The 22,751-nt window shown below is 35.7% G+C and overlaps 1 protein-coding gene across 2 annotated transcripts in view; it reads right to left on the bottom strand.

Annotated features, from left to right (window-relative positions):
- The window catches only part of MSRB3 (methionine sulfoxide reductase B3), a 150,562-nt gene that overhangs the window by 111,464 nt on the left and 16,347 nt on the right, over positions 1-22,751 (bottom strand). Inside the window, exons 2-3 of one of the 2 annotated variants that reach the window (XM_088800467.1) lie at positions 22,180-22,247; positions 8,960-9,086 (exon numbers count right to left, since the gene is read on the bottom strand). The exons of the other annotated variant lie outside the window; for it this stretch is intronic. Coding sequence (XP_088656593.1) covers positions 8,960-9,086; positions 22,180-22,247 — 195 coding nt within the window. The remainder of the gene's footprint in view (positions 1-8,959; positions 9,087-22,179; positions 22,248-22,751) is intronic. 2 annotated transcript variants of the gene reach the window in all.

The raw sequence follows: 22,751 nt of genomic DNA, 5'->3' as shown, positions 1-22,751 counted from the left end.
TCTCACTGTAAGCAAACGTTTTTATACTGGGAGTAAATTTATTTCCCACATCTAAAGCCTACTAATGACTTAAAATTCTAGCCTTTAATAGTAAGTTCTCATTTGTGAGGCTGTATGATTTTTCTTGAGACACTGGAGAGGTTTGCTACTATGTTCATCCTGATGAAACATTCATGTAAATGACTCTGTAAGACAGAAATCACATTTTACATTTCTATCTTTTACTTGTGTTACAAATATTTGATTTTTGAATTCATTTATCACTGTAGTCATTTTATCACCATTCTTTAAGTATCAAAAAGAACTAAAGAGTACGTATCAACTCTTCAAAACCTAATGCAAATACCAAAAGCAACGATTTTTACATTAATGTGGACCATAAAGACTAGAATTTAGGAAAATATTTAAAACATGTCTTGATCCAAAAAGCATTTTCTTTCTTGCAAAGCATGTAAGTAAAAGGAGAATTTTTGTCTTTTAGTTTTGGAAACAGGGCCAATTTGTTTTTTTTATTACTTTCAGGTGTACAAAACAACATAGTGATTAGACATTTACACGCGTCACAAAATGATAACTCCACGTCTACTACCCATCTGACACCATACATAGCTATTACAATACCATTGACTATATTCCCTATGCTGTACTTTACATCCCGTGACTGTATTTTTTTAATTATATTTGACATTCAATATTATTTTATATTAGTTTCAGGTGTACAGTGTAGTGGTTAGGCATTTATATAATTTATGAAGTGATCCCCACGCTATGTCTAGTACCCATCTGACACTACAAATAGTTTTTACACTATTATTGACTATATTCTCCATACTGTATTTCATATCCCCGTGACTACCAATTTGTACTTTCTCACCCATTCACCCAACCTCCCTCCCATCTAGCAATCATCAGTTTTTTTCTCTGTATCTATGAGTCTATTTCTGTTTTGTTTGTTCATTTATTCTGTTCTTTAGATTCCACATATAAGTGAGATCACATGGTATTTGTCTTTCTCAGTCTGACTTATTTCACTTAATATGATACCTTCTAGGTCCATTCAAGTTCTTACAAATGGTAAGATTTCATTCTTTTTTATGGCAGAGTAATATTCCATTGTATATATGCGCCATTTCTTCTGTATCCAATTGTCTATTGATGGGCATTTTGGTTGTTTCCATATCTTGGCTATTGTGAATAGCGCTGCTGTAAACATATGGATGAATATATCTTTTCAAACTAGTGTTTTAGATTTCTTTGGATAAATACCAAGGAGTAAGTAGAACTGCTGGGTCATAAGGTAGTTCTAGTTTTAATTTTTTTGAGGAACTTCCAAATTGTTTTCCATAGTGGCTGCACCAATTTGCAATACCCTCAACAGTGCACAAGGGTTCCCTTTTCTCTGCATCCTCACCAACACTTATTTGTTGATTTATTGATGATAGCCATTCTGACAGGAGTGAGGTGGTTATCTCATTGTGTTTTTTATTTGCATTTCTCTGCTGATTAGTGACACTGAGTAACTTTTCATATGTCTATCGGTCATCTGTATGTCCTCTTTGGAGTAATGTCTATTCAAGTCCTCAGCCAATTTTTTAATTGGATTATTTGGTTTTTGGGTATTGAGTTTTATGAGTTTTTATTAATTTTGGATGTTAATCCCTTATCAGATGTATCACTGACAAATATCTTCTCCCATTCAGTAGGATATCTTTTCATTTTGTTGATAGGTTCTTTTGTGTGAAAAAACTTTTTAGTTTGATATAGTCTCATTTGCTTATTTTTTTCTTTTGTTTCCCCTGCCCGAGGAGATATATCAGTAAAAAATATTACTATGGGTAATGTCTGAGAGTTTACTTCCCATATTTTCTTCTAGGAGTTTTATGGTTTCGGGTCTTACATTTAAGTCCTTAATCCATTTTGAGTTTATTCTTATAAATGGCATAAGAAGGTGTTTCACTTTAATTTTTTTGCATGTATCTATCCAGTTTTTCCAACACCATTTATTGAATGGACTGTCTTTACCCCAATGTAAATTCTTGCTTCCTCTGTCATAGATTAAATGACCACATAGGCATAGATTTATTTCTGTGCTCTCTATTCTGTTCCATTGATCTATGTGTCCGTTTTTATGCCAATACCACGCTGTTTTGATTACTACGGCCTTGTAGTATACTTTGATATGATGTAACGTAATGCTTCCAGCTTTGTTCTTCTTTCTCAGGATTTGCCATGGCTAATCAGAGTCTTTTATGGTTCCAAATAAATTTTAGGATTATTTGCTCCAGTTCTGTGAAAAATGCCATTGGTATTTTGGTAGGGATTGCATTGAATCTATAGATTACTTTGGGTAGTATGGACATTTTAACTATATTAATTCTTCCTATCCATGAGCATGGTATATGTTTCTATTTATTTGTATCTTCTTTAATTTCTCTCTTCAATGTCTTATAATTTTCTGAATACAGGTCTTTTACTTCCTTGGTGAAATTTATTCCTAAGTTTTTTGTTCGTTTGTTTGTTTGTTTGTTTTTTGATGCAATTGTAAATGGTATTGTTTTCTTAATTTCTCATTACTACTGTATAAAAATGCAACCAATTTCTGAATATTAATTTTGTATCCTGCTACTTTACTAAATTCATTCATCAGTTCTAATAGTTTTTTGGTGAAACCTTTCAGGTTCTCTACAGTATCATGTCATCTGCAAATAATGACAGTTTTACTTCTTTGTTTCCAATTTGGATGCCTTTTATTTCTTAAAAAGAGAATTTTTAAAGGCGCTTCCATCACCAAATGATAGTAGAGAAAGTCATTTAACTTTGTCTATCTGATTGTCTTGTATTCTTTATAGTCATTACTAATTAGTGAATTTCTCAAACAAAACTAAAATTTGTTTTATCTTTTTGTTCATGCTCATTTTCTCTCTATTGTTACTAGATATTGTTATGTATTTTATAATTACTAATATATAATATGAAGACTTTATTTCATATTTAGCCAAAAATTTAAAAAATCCACATTTAACAAACCATATGCCCAACACCTTATTCATACGGATGAATTGTTCTCTAATAATTTAGCCTTGTGCACAAATAACTTTTAAAACTCATGTAGGAATTAGATGCTGTATAGCAACTTTTCAACTTTAACTAAAACTTTACTATATCATAGAGCTACTAAAACATTTTGTTTTAGAAAAAATATAGCTACATCAGAGTACTCATTAAACATTTTAAATGTAAATTTTCTTAGTTCCCCAAAACATTTTAATTCATGCAAAAACCGACTCATGCTTAACAGTCAATGTGTTAAACTAATAACATTTTCAAGATTCTATAAAATTCAAAACATAGCAAAACAAAATGTGAAATTTCTTTAATTCTTGGGTGGTCTGCTGAAGAAAATGTAGTTGCATAAAACTATAAATTACTGTTAAATCAGCTATTTGGATACAAGATAAGTTAATTTATGAAAACTTGTTTTAGTTTATAAAAAGTCTATACACTTGAAAGACAATTTCAATGAGATATCCAACCATAAGGGAGTTGGAATCCTATTGAAAATGGAAAAAGGTTTTGCACTCCACAAATATTGTTTGAACATAATATAAGCAGAAAAATTTGTAGTTTGTAAATCCATATGTTCTTAACCGGACTTTACATACTTTTGTGTAAGTTTTCACAATGCACCTATGTGCTACTATCAGTACCCTTTCGTGCTGTGAAAGAATGTAAATCTAGTGCCATCTACTGGAAAAAGTGGGTACCATTCAATCAATCAATTGCAAATTATTCTGTGAATCATGTGAGTTGAAATTTGTTATGTCTATTTTTAGAGAACTAATTGTTTCTTTTTAAAAAAAAAATCTTCCCCAAAGGATTTTCAATACAATCAAATAAGTTATGTAAGACAAACTTGTAAGAATGGTGAAATTGGAGAATAGGGGTATTAATCTAAACGTGGGAGAATTCCATTGGTGATATCAATACAAGAATCAGAAATACTTTGTTTTGATCAGAGTTTTTACGTTGGTTTCATGTGTAACTTTTAGAACACCTATGGTCAAAGACCCCTCTATGAAGAGTTTCAGAATACCTAACAAAAAACTTGAAATTATAGAAAAATTGTATGTAGGTGTGCATATGTATTTTCTGGAAAAGGAGAGTCCTAACTTTTATCAAATAACCATGGAGATGGTTCATCCTTTCATGAAAAAAAATCCAAAATAGAAATCCAATCCAATCAGTAGGTGAACAGCAAACTGATGACTTCAATTATTCTTTAAAAGGTAAATATAACATCAGATGCTATTAATGAACTATTGCCAGCTGAAACTTGAATAGTACTTCTTACTTATGGATGTTGCTTTGGTACGTATCTCTTTATCAGTATTTCCTCTTTATAAATGGAGAATTTAAAGTATAACAAACAATATTAATTTGCTCCAGAGAAAGATGATCAAAAGAGTCAGGATTCTTAATTGTCATGATAAATATAATATGCACTTATTCCCTTCTTCATACAGTTTATTTACCAACAAACCTCAACTTGTTTGAGAGAAAAAGTAAAAGCAAGTCTGGATAATATACACTGAATCTGTGGTACCATTTTTTTGTTGTTGTTTAGCTACAATGTGATTCATACCCAAGATATTCACTATATTAATGCAATAAAATGAGAAAAGATAAATTGTTTCTCACTCAAAAGGCAACCAAACTATGAACTACTTTTAATCTTCCTATATAAAAGAGTCTCAAATAAATTTGTACTCTGTTATAGCTATCACTTCACCTACATGTAAACTTTCCAAATGTTTATTCATTCATTTAACAAATATTTATTAAGTGCCAGGCACTGTGCTAAGCTATGGAGCCACAAGCCCCTGGTTCATAAAAGACAGCTATTATACAGACTACACTCTACAACTTGCAAACACCATTTGCAAAATATCTCTCTTTAAGACTTCTAATTTCTACATTAGAATAACATGATATCTTTACAAAACTGCGTAACAGCCATGTGGCTCTTCAACCCATGGAGACTGTTAGATATGCCACTAAAGTCAAGTAAGAGTAACAACCATGTATTATGTATATAATGTTAGAGAAAAGTATAATTAATCACTGTAATTAGTACTATTTAGATAAAGACTCTCACTTGGCTGAAAGCTATGATGATATCTAGTCTAAGCTACAATTAGACTTAATTTTTTCAAGCATTGAAACTATGTATAAAATTGTGCCTCTAATCCCTCCTCAGATAATGCTTCAGTCTTGGCTTCGAGGTAAGGAATTCTAATGTTCAAACGCAGAAAATATTTCTGTCCTCCCACCACAACCTAGCAGACTTTTCTGTAAATTCCCGGCCATTAATTAGTGCTGAGTTTTAAGATTTGATTAAGCCAAAGCCAAAAGTGAAAGCAAATGAGTTAACAAAAATCAAAATTTAATCTCAGAATTTAATACATTATCTAATTTGCATTTCTCATTTTAAAGCTAGATAAAGAGACTAAGATCTGGAGAGGCTTACTGATAGGTTCAAGGTCACAGAAGTTAACGACAGAGCTGTGGCTAGAGTTTTCTGACTCCTATTCCAGTGCTCTTTTTAATACATAAAAGGAACTGTTATAGGAAATTAAGAAGAAATTCTGAGAGAGAGAAATTACCTTTAATTACAAACATGAGTGAACCATAACTCAGATGCACTTAATAAGCTCTAAATTAAAATTATGCTTTATTAAAAAATAAGAAGTAAAGGAAGTCAAAGCTGAAAAATGATAGATCACTCTTCTGGGATATGGCCTCATACAGGTCAATCCGGTTATAATCAATTTTAAGAGCCTGTTCCAATTATTTTTCAGTTCTGGAATTATTTTGTATTGAATAATACCTGAAATTAGTAGGGTACCGGCTAGGGAGCAGAAATCTTTTTGATTTACAGAGATTTTGGTTGTAATGGGTTTTGACCAGGGAATATAAATTAAAGCAAGACTTCAAACTTTCACCTCAATTTCCTGTATCTCCAATTTTGACCTCTTCCTTCCCAACTTGTACAAAGTAATAAAGACTAGAATTCCCACTTGAATTTTATTTTTCAAAATTTAAATCGTTTCATTACTGTTGAACTTAACAATTTCTTCAACATTTCTATATTTCTTCAAGTAAAATTCTGTTAGAGAAATAGATGATAAAGATTTTGCTAATATTCATTATAAAAGATGTAAATACTGGAAGACTGACTTTCACTTTTAAAAGTAAGTGGTGCCTGAATGGCGAAGGGATGATGGGATACTATTCCAGCCTATTCATTTATCAAATTAAAATGGGTTTGCAAGCGAGAAAGACACAGACTTTCTCTGGGCTTCCATCAGTACTGGGTAAGAATAACAGAAATGTGTTGTGTATTTATAGGACTTGAATTCTGGTTCAGCAGCATATATAAGTAAAATAAAGAGATCAAAACAACATACTGAGATGGTTATTCCTAAAACATAAGGTGCATTTGTGATTCCTATTAAAGTAAAAATAGTTAAGTGAAAGATGGGACAAATGTAAATGTTTTTAAAAGTCTATTATGCTAGAAAAATACAAAAAGTATATAACTATTTTGATAGAGGTATCTACAGTAAACCTAGTGAACATTTACATATGGTGCGTACTGTATGCCAGCCACTGTTCTAAGCAGTTTTCACATCCTAATCTATTTCATTCTCACAGCAACCCTTTCAAGTGAGTACTATTTTTATTACAATAATAATACAAATAAGGAAGGCAAAGCACACAGCTAGTTAAGTGGCAAAGCCAGATTTAAAATCCAGTCAAACTCCAGAATTTGTGTGCTTAAGTGCTGTATTATAATTGGTTCCTTCTTAAGAATTACCAGCTTTGTTGAATTTTATCTTTGAATCATTCTGATATAAAATTTATCTCTCAATTATAGAATTTCATTATGAAACCCTTTAATTCCATGATTGCCATATCTCAAGGAATACCCTGTTAATTAATAAATTGTGTCTGAGAATACTTAGCCTGCTCTATGTACAGCAAACTCATGTTGCGAGAGCTATGCTGGTGCTCTCACATGTTCAGGTATTTTTCAGTGGAAAACATGGTTGTGTATAAATTAAATAACTTTCATATTCCAATTGTTATATGTAACATGTAGTTATGAAAAAAGTTCCACATGGCACAGGGTCTACATTGGCGTATGTTCTCACTCAAATTAATATAAAATTCAACAGCTAAACCTTGCCAGTTCTACAACCTGAATCTGCCTCTAATCCAGCCCCCTCCTTTGCAACCCTCCGGATCCCACCGTTGAGGCTCTCAGCACTTCCTGAGTCCCTCCAGTCTCAAACGCCTCCAATCGACTCTATGATCGCAGGGCAAAGCTACTGAGAAGAGTGACTGGGCCCCCCAGGCACTAAGCTTCATTAGCCTCTCATGTCACCACAAATAAACATAACATCGATTTTTAAAAAAAAAAACAGATGTTTACTATTTAAATACACCTTTAAGACAAACGCCCTATCCTCCCTTCTAATCAAGTTGCAATCCCAGCCTTCTTATAGAAACATCTGGAATCAGCACTGACCTTCCACCATACTAAATCGATAATCATAAAATGCAAATCAAGTCATGTCATTCTCTCGTCAACCCTCCCGCAAGGTTTAAATTCCCTAAAACCTAGAAGGCGCGTCCTGAGTGAGCTACCTTCCTTCCGCACCTCCTCTACTGGCCCTCGCCCACCGAGCCAGCCATATTAAATAACCTGCATTTCTCGAACATACCTTGCTCTTTCAAGCCTTCTTGTTTTGCTCATGCTACTTACTCCATATGTTAGAAATATCCTTCCTCCTCTTTAAACGCCTGGCCATTGCTCACAGACTGAGATTCAGCTCAAACACTCGTATTCTCCATGAGGTTCTCCTGAAGCTTCCGAGACCTTGCCTCCCTCCCAAAATGTCTTCCCCTAAGCAAAAAGCTAGGCCCACGCTTCTCGGGCTTCCCCTAACACGCCAGGTATAAACACGCTTAGTCTAGTCTTCGCACCCTATGGTTCAATGGTCCTCACACAGCTCCATCTCCATCTTGCACTAGTTAAAGAGACGGGCTTGATCTTGTTTATCGTGGTGTCCTCACTGCTTCACACAATGCCTGGCACTCGTAATTGTCAATGAATGCTTAATGAGTTAGAATTAAATTCTCTATACAAAACAGTAATAGAGATATACGCATTAGTAGAAAATATAAACAATATTGACAATAATGTTCACAGAAAATATCTGACCATTGTGGTTTTCATAATTAAAATATTAAACTTATGATGCTACAGTCACATAATGAAATTTAAATGCTTAAATGTCACCTCATGTGTTTAAATGCTTAAAATTGTATTTTTTTTAAAGTATGGTGGTTCTAATGTAAAAACCAATTGACACATGCTATATTAGTTCTGTTTATTTGGTCATTAAGCAGAACATTTTTAAACTACAATAACTAACTAGCTTTATTATACTAAAATTCTTCATTTTAATTTTTTCTTTCCTAAAGGAATGGCCACATGAGAAATGAAAAGCATTTCCATTATCGTTTAACAAGATCAATGTCCTATGTTGTGTGATTTGGGACAGTTTCTTATCAAGACTGCCGGCCTCTTATGAACAATATTATGATTTTCAGATGTGTAGGGTGCATTAAAGAACAAGAAAATATTATGAAATATTAGTGACAATTATGTACCGAGCAAGGAAACTGAACAATGTTTCCAAGGTTGTAAGGATGGTGGAAATGAATGTTACTCAAAGTAGAGTGGTGATTTATAACCAATTTCCGTCTTCAAATTAGGACCCAAGTAAAAGAAAACGAAATTGAGGCGAGCATGATGGTGTACCACTTCCTGCAGCAGAAACACCCACACGGACCAGTGCCCTCACTTAGGTACAGAATAAGAAGCAGCAACCTGAGGGAAGCGCACAGGCTCGGAGGGCTACTGGCTGGCTCTTTGTCACCAAATGCAGCAGGTTGAATGCAGACATCACTGTGCTATCTTCACGAACAAAACGACAGGCAAAGAACAGGGGCAAGAGCTGAGTAGGAGAAAAAAGAGAAAAATTAAAACATCACAAATGTTAAAACACATTCATTGCTCAATGGATGGTTACAGTTTTTACGAGTGGAAATGAAGACACATACACAGTGCTAATAAATTTCAAATGCCTAGTTTTCAGCTGGTGAGCTTACTTTCAACCCAGGCTTATTTACATCTTATGAATAAAATATACACAATATAATCGTGTAATCTGTGAACACATTTTGCAAGAGGTTCAGAAAAGAGACGATGTTTAAAACAATTTAAAGGAATGAACATTTACTGAGTTGGTACCATGTGACAGGAATCGTCTGGGGCCTAATATACACATGGTATCATTTCGTTCTTACAATAAACCTAGCAGGTAGGTTTTTATCCCCCAATACATATGTGAATAAACCAAGGCTCAAAGGTCCAAGGGCACAAAGCAAATAACCAGTGGAAAAAGGATTAGAAAACCCTGTTATATCTCACTGCAAAGCTGTATTCTTTCCTTACACCAGGCTGCTTTCTTTCAGCAATTATTTGCAAATCTCCGTCCCTGGAGAAGACTGTAAAATATTGTAAGATTAAGAGAATTTCTTTTGTGAGAGTTTTATTTTTTTGTTAATAGCCAAATAACCTAGGGTCAACTAGGAGACTTCACTTTAGAAACAGCGTTAAGTCTGAACATAGCACAGTGCATTTGAACTTTCATTTGATTTTATAATTTATAATGTCTAGGTGAATTCTGTGAAAAATATTCACAATCTAGCCTTAAAAATGGCATATAAATATATATATATATATATATATATATATATATATATATATATATATATATATATATATATATATTAAGCTTCTGGAAATGAATCGTGTGGAAGAAGCTCAAAATTGTGTCAATGATAAACTTTAGAGAAAAGTTCTGTTAGGACTTTCTTTGAAGTTTTGTATAATCTTTCAGTTGGTAAAGATTAACTTCAAATGAAGATGGAAAATACTATATGAATATTAACTTCTAATATTTTATTTAAAATTAGCATTGGAAGTGACCTTATCCACTAAATGTCCAAAAATGGAAGTAAAATTAATGTCTAGTTCATTTCCTGACCCTCACCCCCCAAAAAAAAATAAAAGTCTGTTTCTGGGTCTCTTCTGACCTCCTGGAAGAACAAACACATAATAAACAGTAATATATTTTACCAAATCACTCTGGAGTATATCTGACAGAAATCTGCTTGTATTAACATGCCTGAACTCTGACTTCTCCAAACTAAACTCAATACAAAACTAAAACATTTTTGTGTTACTAACTGGAGACAAAAGGGAGGAAGAGGGAAGGTAAGTATCGCAATGCACAGCCTGAAAGAACCATTAAACGTAAATAAACATGCCATTTTCACGAGTGACTGCAGAGCAGGGAAAAGAGAGCATTCCTTTGGAGCAGACTACTGACTAATAAAAGATCAAAGGTCTATACCTCACAACACTATAAATAAAAATGTATTTTTTCCTCGTGACCTTCTTTGTAAGGTATAAAGTGTGCACGGTCGATGTCATTACTTAGCAAAGCCGCAGCCTCACTATGCTCCCGCAGCTGATCATAAAACGTCTTCTTCCTATTCTGCCTCATCAATTGCTGTACCAGGCGGCCTGCGCGCCTACCAATGGCCACGGCCATCTGGCTTGTGTCAAAGCCAGCGCACAGGAAGAAAGTCAGTGATGTAACTCTGCAGGTCAGGCAAAGAACAAAGATGCATTCTACAATTAAAAGCTGCGGGCCTCCAATACCAGGGCCCTCCAGCACCATATGACTATGTGATTTCATGTTCCGGTTAGGTTGCATTTATTTCTACCCAAATAGCCAGGGCTCCATCTAGTGGCAAATTAGTTTTGCCCAGTTTTCTTTAAAAGCAAACCCTGAAAGTACTACACTTGCACCAATGAAGTAGAGCAACCAATATGATCAATAACTTTTAGAATAGTATGGTCTTTTCACACTGAAGAATACAAAAAGCATGATTTGTCACAACATTCTCCATTTTCAAACCCTACCAAGCATGCATTTCATGGTTTGGATTTGATATAACCCTAATTATTTTAACGTGTTAACCCTAAATATAGTGAAAAAAGCAGCTATTTTTGCCAAGTACATGCAAAATGGCATTCCTTAACACACTACTCTGAAAATATGTGGCTGAGATGTAAAGTGAAAAACAATTCTAAAGAATGGATGCATGCATCTGGATGCCTTGGTGAAATCAAACTCATAATCTTACACTTACAAACAACAAAAGAATCATAGTGAAAATGGCTCTCACATGTGACACCAAGAGCAACTCTTTCCCTAGAACAGAAAAATATTTTTAGGCTGAAATGGTTTCACAAAATTAATTTTTCACTAATGTTTTGCACTTCATTTATGTTTGTAGTGAATAAACACTGACAAACCAATCTAAAACACAGAATACATGTGCATGAAGGATGGGCTATCATAATGAATGCATGTGAGCTATGGAGTCAGACGGCCGGGATTGGAATCCTGGCCCTGGCCCTACCTAGTTGTGTTGCTTTGGGTAAACCACTTACTCTCCCAATGACTCAGTTTCCTCAACTCTAAAATAAATTAACTGATAACAAGGACTTGGAAAACTCCTGGTACATAATACATGCTTTAAAATTATATGCATTAGAAATTTCTAGCAGTCCATTTATACCCAATCCTATTTAGAGTTAGCAGGCTATTCTCCAAATACAGAACCCTATTTAGGCCAGAAAACTACTCCTTGATGAATCTCCACAGTGAATCATCCTAGCGAAAACAGTAGGACAGAGATATCCTAAGGATAACAGCTGATGAAACCCTTGGCACATATTCTAAGCACTTCACATTTATTAGCTCTTTTAATCCTCATGATTTTATGAGATACATATTGTCATTTTCCCTTGTTTAGATGAAGATTGTGCGATAGGGAGATTAAATAATTTGCCTAAAATCTTAGAGCTAGTGAACAGCAGAGCCTGTAAGTAACTGAACTGCATGCTTTAATAGATTTGAACCCATGCCATCTAGCTCCAGGGCCAGTGTTCATGACCACTACAAAATTGGCGATTAAAAGACTGAGATTATACCACCTCGCTCTAGATACTCTGATTCTCTGTTTCTCTACTAGATAATGTGGCCGATAATAAACACTTAAGTATTCAATTAATTCAAGAAGATTATTTAAAAGGCTGGCCCGGTGGCTCAGGCGGTTAGAGCTCCATGCTCCTAACTCTGAACGCTGCCAGTTCGATTCCCACATGGGCCAGTGGGCTCTCAACCACAAGGTTGCCAATTCAACTCCTTGAGTCCCGCAAGGGATGGTGGGCTCTGCCCCCTGCAACTAAGATTGAACACAGCACCTTGAGCTGAGCTGCCGCTGAGCTCCCCGGTGGCTCAGTTGATTGGAGCGCGTCCTCTCAACCACGAGGTTGCCTGTTTGACTCCCTCAAGGGATGGTGGGCTGCGCCCCCTACAACTAGAAATGGCAACTGGACCTGGAGCTGAGCTGCGCCCTCCACAACTAAGACTGAAAGGACAACAACTTGACTTGGAAAAAAGGCCTGGGAGTACACACTGTTCCCCAATAAAGTCCTGTTCCCCTTCCCCAATAAAATCTTTAAAAAAAAAGAAAAAGATTATTTAAAGATCCTTTCCCTTGACATTAAGTGAAAAATGTAGGGAGTTAAGCGAAAATTCTGAGACACACTCAGATTTCTACATTTGATCTTTCTGTTTCACCAGATGCAACTTTCTCTTTCACCTTCAAAATTTTTCTCTAAACTCCTTGGATACACCTTTATGATATATCTACAGACTTCACCTCAATCAACCAAAGCTTCAATAGGTTGATGATATTGGTACTTCTGAAGGCTAAACAAAACAACATCTACTCCTGTCCCTCCCAAAAAAAGTCAAGTTTCAATTTGATAGCTTTCTTCCCATCGCATGCTCTGAGCTAGAGTCCTGGGAGAGCGCTCTAGCCAGAAATGATCCTAGCCCCAAAAAGAGGCAAAAGAAGCCCATGCTTCTGAGTAATGACAATCTTTTGTGAAAGAATTAGCATTCAACACCCTGTAGAAACCAGCACTGAGCAAGGCGCCACCCAAGTTTAATTTTAAAATTCTCCAAGTTTACCCTCAATTTCCTCATTTTTGTATTGCCTTTGTCTCGAATAATTGCATAGATGAATAATATCTATAGATAATCAACATGCTATTTTCTCAATCTCAGATATATGGCTTATGCATCTATTTCCCAGAATATCTAGTGCATCATTTTGAAAATATTTGGTGTTAAAAAAAATACTGGTTGAACAATCCTAACAAGCAGTATCACACTATGTGTTGAGAATAAAATCAGATTACACAATTATCTATAATTTCCTGCTTAAAACTTTTTAATGATTGATTCCCCACTGCATATTTTGAGAAACAGGAAATACCATTTCACACAAGTGGAAATGCTACCCAATATAAAGGGTCTGAGAGGCTTTGCAGTAAGTACACCTGCGTAACTTTGCCTCGGTTGGTACCTCCAATAGTTCTGACCACACAAACCCCTTCTTTCCTATCACCATCCCACAGAACACATTTTGGTATATCCTTTGGATAAAGTCCAAATTCCTAAACAAAGCATACAAAGTTCTCAGTCTGGTTGCTGCCTAACTCATCTTCTCTCTTGCTGTAACCGCACCCCACCCCACGCCATGCTCCTGCCATACCCATGTACTTGTCATTTCCCCCCAATAGGTCCACTGTTTCCTACTTCTGCGCCCATGTCTTTCTCCATCCCATGTCCTTCCACTCCTCGTCACCACTCCCAACTGCCACCACTCCTGACCTCCCTGGCCTCATCCCCACTGAGGCACCAAGCATGCTAGCACCTCCCATGGAACAGTCTTCAGAGCACTGATTGGCGTATGTCTCCCTCTTCTAGATTATAAACCTCCTAGGCCCAGGGATGGTGTCTTTTTCATCTTTGTATCCCAGTAGTTGGCACTTAGCAGCCATTCGTTTATTGAATGAAAACAGTGACGATGTAAATGACTGATTCCATGGAACTGATTGCTCAGGATCATCACGTCCCACACTGCTCTCTCTGCCATCTCTATGGCCAATCATGCTTAATGGAATAATTCCAATGAAAACCAGTTTGCTCCTCCACAGGAAGTAGCAGTTCCGATGAAGAGATGGAAAGTTGAAAATGCAATCTGACTTGAGATTCAAAGATAATTCAAATGCCCCATTTTAATAAAAAATTTTACTTCTTCATCTCCCCTCCCACCCCACCCTACTGCCGAACTCTGATATCCAAAAATTTGATTAATGTCAGTTAGTTTGTTTTAGGTTTGGGTTTATTTTTATTTCCTGTTACTTTTTTCCTTGTGGTTGAACAATAAACTGCCAAAGAAAGATGATGTTAACAGGGAATCCAAAGAACTCACAAAGTTGATAATTAGCTCTAGAATAAATGCGCTGATTGTGCTATAGTTGATTTAGAGTGGCTAACGTAAAAGTCATCCCTTTCCAATAAATGACAAAGGAATGTCTGTATCAGTGGTTTTCCTCAAGCTGCTAGAATGTCCCCCCAAAACTGCAGGGGTCAAAAGAGAGTTGACAAATTTGAATTTTGTCAAGTAAAGACAAAATAAAAACAAAAAGCCCCAAACTCTAATCTCACCATGATAGATAAAGAACATTTTTTGAAACAGAATAGATTTCGTTTTGCAGGAGAAAAAATGTCACTGTTGCTATTGTTCTCATTTTATTATTAAAGAAGAAACTTCATCATGGGCCAGCATTTGGGAACCACTGATCTAATTGTTTACTTACTATAAGGTTCGTATAAAAACGTTTTTGTTCTTACCAGCACAGTGCTTAGCACCCAGTTCATGCTCAATTAATGTTTGTTGAATGACTTGATCAATCACTCATTTATTTGTCGAAATCGCAACGTCATTAGCTAGAATTGGGCATCCATTTGTGCCGCAGAGATCTTTTTGTATTCGGTATAAGAAACAACAGCACACTGGCTACTCAGAATCTTCAATCTTCCAAACCATTTAGAGATAACACTTTTAAGACAAGGAATCGCAAAAAGTTACTCAGTTCCTCTATACACAATCGTCCTTCTTTATCCATGGTTTCACTTTCCACGATTTTCAGTTACCCATGGTCAACCACAGTCCAAAAATATTAAATGGAAAATTACAGAAATAAACAACTCATAAGTTTTAAATTGCACACTGTTCTGAGTAGCGTGGTGAAATCTCTCAGAGTCTTGCTCTGTCCCATGAGAGATATTAATCATCCCTTCGTCCAACGTACCCAAAAGAGAGAATTTTTCTATCTTATTTTTAGTTATTGTTCATCTTATACTGTGTCTAATTTATAAGTTAAACTTTATCATAGGTATGCATGTGTAGGAAAACACATAGTACACAGAGGGTTTGGTACGATCCGTGATTTCAGGTATCCACCAGGGTCTTGGAACCAATGCCCCACAGACAAAGAGAGGGTTACGATAAATTCCTACGACATGGAAAACAATGCTGACAAATATGCAAAGATGTAACATATACTCTTTGCTGTCAAAAAAAAACATATTAGCCTAGATGAAAACATAAGATATGTGCTAACTGCTTTAACAGAGATAGAAATAAAGTACATGGAATTCCAGGGGAAGACATATAGCTTCCAGCTTTGGGATGGAAGGGCAGGGATATGGGGGTGTTGGGCATCAAAGAAAAGCTCTGTGAAAAAGGACTTTTCTTTTTAATATATCCAGGGCTAGCTATTTTTAAACTTTTTGATCTCAGGATCCCTTCACACTCCTGAAAATTATCAAGGACCCCAAATGCCTTTTGTTTATGAGGTTATTATACCTATCAATATTTACTGTATTAGAAATTAAAACTGAGTAATTAAAAAAATATATATGCTTATTCTATTACAAAGAATAATAAAAATATTTACGATATATTACAAAAATTGTATTTTCAGTGAAAAATAACTATATTATACAAAACAAACCACATATATGGCTTAACAAAAAACAGCCATACAGCCATCTCTGCTTCTGCATTAAATCTGATGTGCCATGTTATTTTCGTTGAAGCATATGTACAAATGAAATCTTGCCTCACTCAGATAAGTAGTTGGTAAAGGGAGGAGTACGTTAATAACTTTTCAGATAATTGTAGATATTCTTCTTTAATATTACACCAAAACTCAACAAATGATAGTGTGAAACTACTATCAATGAACTTTTCATACTGTTACATTAAAACTCATTGGTCTATCTTGTATTTTGAATGCATCTTCTAACTTTGCATGATTTTGTAACTGCGCATTTGGAAAATACTGGTTCACTGGGTTATGCAGATCTTTCATATATTGACACATTTCATTATCAATATCAAAATCATATTCATTAATATCACCATTGATTTCATCAAAAAAGGCTTTAAACACCGACAAGCTGTCAAGCTCACAGTGGCAGATACAAGTGTCCCAAAATTTTATTTTTTAAATTGAAAGCTGAATTTTGTCATTGCTGATAAATACTGTCAGTTTTCCTTAACATGACAGAATCACTTGTGCATTTTTGAGAAAATGCCCAGCAAATATCCAAGTCTAAATAACCCTAATTTGTCTGTTGGTCATTTTGGCAAGTAAAATGGTATTTCAAACAATGACACGAGTGCTTTTCCTGGAGACAACCACTGCACTTTAGCATGCAGAAGCACTATATAAAAGTATATTTCCCATTTTTTCACATGGAATATTAAAAAGATATATATTCAAGGTCAAGATTTAATAAAGTTAGTATAAATTTTACTACTTCATCAAGGACATTCTTAAGTGAAAACGGCTTTTTCCACCATGTGTATGTTAATGAAGAATAGAATGACTGCTAATGAAGTTCATGGCCACTACCTTGATTCATACTAAGACACCAGCAGTTTTACCCACTTTTGCTTTTGCAACATCAACGCAAACGTCAACACAGTGAAAAAGGAAAATAATGTCCTAGTACTAGTGTGAAAATAGTTTTGACTTTGTGAACCCGTTAAAAAGGTTTTGGAGATTCCAGGGGTCCACAGCCCACGCTTTAAGAACTGCTAATCTGGCACATTGCTTGGCATATAATAAGCACAGTAAATGTTTAATAAATATTTGTTGAATAACTGAACAATAAACAGAGAAATACATTTATAAATTATTCCATAATGTTTAGGAAACCACAAATGGTTAGAAAATAATGTAAGTAGTCTTTTGACTTACAACTTCTAGAAGTAATTAGTACACTACTTATTTCATTTGGTCTGTGGACAAATGCAAAATTTGAAACTATTTTATCAAAACGAAGAGGAGACTTATGACTGATTCCTGAAAGTAACAATCAGAATGCTACAACCCAGTTTTCTCAGTACCACTCTTTGAAATTCACAAAAGTATTTCCTGTTAAGAGATAAGAAAACAAATTCTGAATTAGTGCTATCTCCAGAAAAATAAAATTAATTTGTTGATAAATATCATATGTACGGGGTACTATTAATTCATGTAATGCCTACTAATAAGAACCTGATGGCAGAATAACCAAGGAATCAGACCTTTTGGAAATGCTTGAGAATAATAGAATTTTATCTTAAATAAGTTTAGAACTAGAAAAAATCTTGGAGAACGCCTAAGATGTCAGTTTCTGAACATGAAGTCACCACCCACCAGAGGTAGTCGCGAGATGTTTCACAAGTAATTTGTTAAAAATTGTCTCTAGATGCCGACGTTTGAAAATAATGTTTTTAGGAAAATAATGAGGATGTATTTCGAGTTGTCACTTTAACAATGTCACCTTCATTTACTGTTTTTCTGACATGTTTTCCCTGAGTGGGAGAGAACAGAGTGGAGTTTGAACCAGCGCCAGGAATGTGCTGTCTGCTCGTGGGTCTACAATCCTAATCTATATATGACTATGTGAGTACGTTGCTCATGAAATATCACCCATCACGTGTATCTCGGTAAAAAAAAAAAAAAGCGAAAGAAACAATGAATTGAATGAATAAAATAATGAGTAAAAAGCTCTTGTTTTGTAAATAACAAAATGGCGAAAAAGAGAGTAATCAAAGACCAGACAGCCAGTTGGAGAAAATATGAACCTAAAGCCCCTCTTGTCTACATGTTGCAGCACCTATATTTTCTTTATTACTCAGTTCATGTAAAAAGTAAGAAAAGGACATAAAGAATTGCAGCTCATATTGACAATGCTATGGTTAAACTGTGCCCATTAAGAAGGCACACACCAATAGTATAATTAAAATAGAATTATGGATAAAAGTCCATCTTCTTCTGGTGCTAATTAGAAGTCTATCAAATGCTGTAGTTTCTTCAGGATTCCTGTTTTATAAAGCATCTTGTGAAATTCAGGGATCTATTCAGTCTCATTAATATTTTAAAACTTCCATCATCAACATAATACGTAAATCCTTTTCTTCTAAATTGTAAATTGATTTCACAGTTCATAGCTTCTACATTATATATGTTTCATTTTCCCAATATGTAAAAAGTGCCAACAAGAAAGCAAAACCCACATAAACAAATCATTCTTGACTACTATAAATAAATTCCTTTATAATTTTTCAAGTTTTTTTACTGTTTCATTTTGTTGTGTTTATATAGTACAGTTGGTTTTGATTTCCTAGTACTTGAAGATCGAATCCAAATTCAAACTTTCTCACTGACTAGTTAGCTCTTATCTATCAAGTTTTACTCTGAACTTTGAACGCTCATCTGTAAATATGGAGTTTATAACAGCTTCCTCACAAATCGCTACTAGAGAAGAATCTGGCACATACTCATAGACACCTCTAAATTAATACTACTTTTCCTTTTTTAACTAACATTCCCCACTGATTATTTGTTAATACTACCCCCACAGAACTCACAGAACTGAGGCTCAATGCCTCTTAGTGACATTTCATATGGTTGATTTTCCTTATCAAAAACATTCTCCTCTTGACTTTTCTGATACTACAAAGTACCATTTTCTTCCTCCCTTTCCAGAAATTGCTTCTCTATCTCCTATGATACTTCCTTCTGATTTCCAAACTGTGATTATGCTTCTGAGCTACCCTTTCAGTACCCTCTGTATTTCTTTCCATTTAATCTCTTTGTTTCAGATCTCACCTATTCTTACAACTTCAACCAGCATTTCTTGATAATTATAAAGATCTAGCTCTAACACTGAACCAAGCTCTAACGCTGTGTCTTCTAATATCTTATTGGATAATAATAATGTCCACCTGCATTTGTATAGCACATTCTAATTTATAAGGCACTTTCATATACATTGTGATATAGTCTCATGTAGCTTATAAGAAGGTGACATTGGGCCGGGCCGGTGGCTCAGGCGGTTAGCTCCATGCTCCTAACTCCGAAGGCTGCAGGTTTGATTCCCACATGGGCCAGTGGGCTCTCAACCACAAGGTTGCCAGTTCAACTTCTCAAGTCCCGCAAGGGATGGTGGGCAGCGCCCCTGCAACTAAGATTGAACACAGCACCTTGAGCTGAGCTGCCGCTGAGCTCCCGGATGGCTCAGCTGGTTGGAGCACATCCTCTCAACCACAAGGTTACCAGTTCGACTCCCGCAAGGGATGGTGGGCTGTGCCCCCTGCAACTAGAAACGGCAACTGGACCTGGAGCTGAGCTGCGCCCTCCACAACTAAGACTGAAAGGACAACAACTTGACTTGGAAAAAAAAAAAGTCATGAAAGTACACACTGTTCCCCAATAAAGTCCTGTTCTCCTTCCCCAATAAAATCTTTAAAAAAAAAAAAAAGGTGACATTGTTGAAATACCTCCTTGTTGTTTTCAAAAGCCATACTTAGTCCCACTTCATACTGTTGTTCAAATATTTTGCATGTGTCCATCTTACCATGCTGATATTATTGCTAACGATAATCATTTCTGAGACATGCACAAGGTGACTGTATGTGTGGACATAATATCATTTAATCCTCACATTAACCCTGGCACACGCATTCCTCACTGTGGCCGTCATTAGCACTTTCCCCCCACATCCTGGCTCTCCATTTTCAGGCATAAGGTCGGGATACACTTCCTGGCTCCTGTGGTTAAGTGAGATCATGTCACTAATTCTGGGTAATAAGTTGTGACCAGAAATGATAATGTGTGTCCCTTCTAAGGCAGAGCACTTAATTGTTGGTATGGGACACTCCAGGACTTTCTCTGTCTCTCTAACAGTGTCCAGCAACGATCTTTAATTAGATGGTGGCTGCTCCATGACCCATGAGCCTGGAGTAAGGGACGTGGAGCAGTGTTCCCATCTGACAGACAATGAACATGCATTACAAGCAAGAAATAAGCCTTCAGAGTTTTAAGCCATTGGGATTTGGGGATTATGTGTTCCAGCAGAAACTAAGGTTCAGACAATAATTTGCTTGAAGTCATGTGGCCAGTAGACGACGGAGCAAGCGTTTGAACTGAAGTCTATTTTAATCTATTGTACTACATTAAAAATTCCTCAAAGGCAAGAACTCTTGCGCCTCAGATTGCTGTCCTTGTTTGGGAAAACAACAGGGTCTGGAAGGATGAGAACTCCAGGCCGAAGACAAAGAGAACACCTTACAAAGCCCAGCGTCTCTCTCTCATTACATCCCTTCTGTTTCTAAATATCCCAAAGAGATTCTTACCTTGGTCAGGAGACATGGCTCCCCTTTCAGACATTAAAGGCGGGAGAAGACCACCTCACCTTGGATTACCTGGAGCTAACAAACTATCCAAGCCTTTTGAGAACCAAAGGTTTCAATCAGCTGCAAAACTGAGTGGCTCCCGGTCACAACAAAAAGACTGAATGTGAAAATCTCATTTCTTTAAGTGACTGAAAGTACCCTGGGAACTAACCACATTCACTGCAGCTTCTCTTGTTGATCTAACAAGTCAGCGTCCAGAGGCAGACCTTAGAAATAAAGTGCTCTGCTTTTAACCAATCTATAAATATAAGAAAAAACTACTCATTTGTCATGATGCTGGAAAAATGTGTATCCTTTCCAGTGGTCCAGAGATTATGACCCTGGACCTAAGGGGAAGGAACTGTAGTAATAACTCACTTTCTTGACCTGGACGTAAATAATATGTATAACTATATAAGATTTTACAAACAACCTATAGACAAGGATTTGGCTGTGGTTTCAGAACAGAATGTAAACATTAGTAACTTCATAATGTAAAACAAAAAGAAAATGCATATAGCTAATAAAATGTAAAGAAGGCCAGAAAGACAGGCAGGGGAAAGGGTAAGAGTAGCAGGGCCCTCATGTTACAGAGATTTGGAGATAACTAACCAGACTAGAAAATGTTAATTGACCTTTAGAATCCATGCTTCCTTCTTGGTCTTAGTTATGCCTCTGAAATTGTAGCTGAACATACAGCTACATTTCTCAGCCTCCCTGAGTGTGTTGTGAACATGATACTAAGTTTTGGCCAATGGAATATAAGTTAATATGATGTGTGACATTTCAGGTCACCTCCTTTAAAGACAGTCACTTGCTTTCGACTTCTTCCCCGGGGAAATGACAACAACTGTGGCAGCACACTTGAACACTGAGATGGAAGCTACTTGAGGAAGGCAGATAGAACAAGTCATGAAGCAAAGTTACTCACCAACCCAACCTTGGGCTATTACCTTCCTTCAGCTATTCTGGGGAAGAAAAATAAACTTCTGCTTATGTAAGTCACTCTCCTTGGAATCTCTGTGTCACAACAGCTTTGCATTGTAGCCTTTCAAAAGCTGACGAACAAATATTTATTTAATGTTACAAAAGTGAACAATACAGCAATTAAAACTCAACAGAACGATGAACAAAGGTAGACAGAATGGAGAAGAGAGAGCAGATAAATCCTTATTTTTTCATAACTGGATATTATCTGAAATTGATGCCTCAAGAATCAGTGCAATAACTATATTGACTATAATTAAGGAACTACAAAAGGATGATTTAAAAATATTACTTCAAGAAAAATAAAAATAAAAATGAAGACATTACCTGAGAGGAGTGAGACAGAGATGGGGAGGGTTGGAGTTGGAAGTGGTTGCTTTTCACCTTAGGTTCCCCTGTACCAAGAACCATATGCAGGTTTTTATTAAAATAAAGGTCATACATGTAAAAAAGAGGCAGTGCCTCAATGCACCATTTCATCTAAAGAAACACTCGCTAATACAAGCTGACTAACTCCTATTCCTGGAGCTATAAACTACAGTATCTATATCTGTCACTAAAAAATTATTTTTAATTAGTTGAATATAAGCCCTAAAAATATGTCTCCTTAAATGATGTTTCAAATATTTTAAATTAGAACTTTGCCACCACTCCAGGAATAGAAAGTTTTAGCACTGGAAACTGCAAATAAATACGTGTTCTTGTATCAGAATTTTGGCATTCCTCCCCTCCAAGTTTACTTTCTGTTGCAGAATGTAAGAAAATTATGAAATGAAATTCTCATGACGGGGTGTGTTGTAGCTTGTATCTGACACAGCGAATAAAAGAGATGCCTTATGAAAACAGCCTCCTTCTCACCCACTGAAAGGTGAATCTTGTTGGCCTCTAACAACTGTCCT

This window comes from Rhinolophus sinicus, chromosome 1 (genome assembly GCF_057876585.1).
Source record: "Rhinolophus sinicus isolate RSI-liver-muscle chromosome 1, RSI-T2T, whole genome shotgun sequence".
NCBI classification, from domain to species: Eukaryota; Metazoa; Chordata; class Mammalia; order Chiroptera; family Rhinolophidae; genus Rhinolophus; species Rhinolophus sinicus.
The sequence above is the reverse complement of the archived record's forward strand: the minus strand, read 5'-3'. Positions and strand labels throughout refer to the sequence as shown.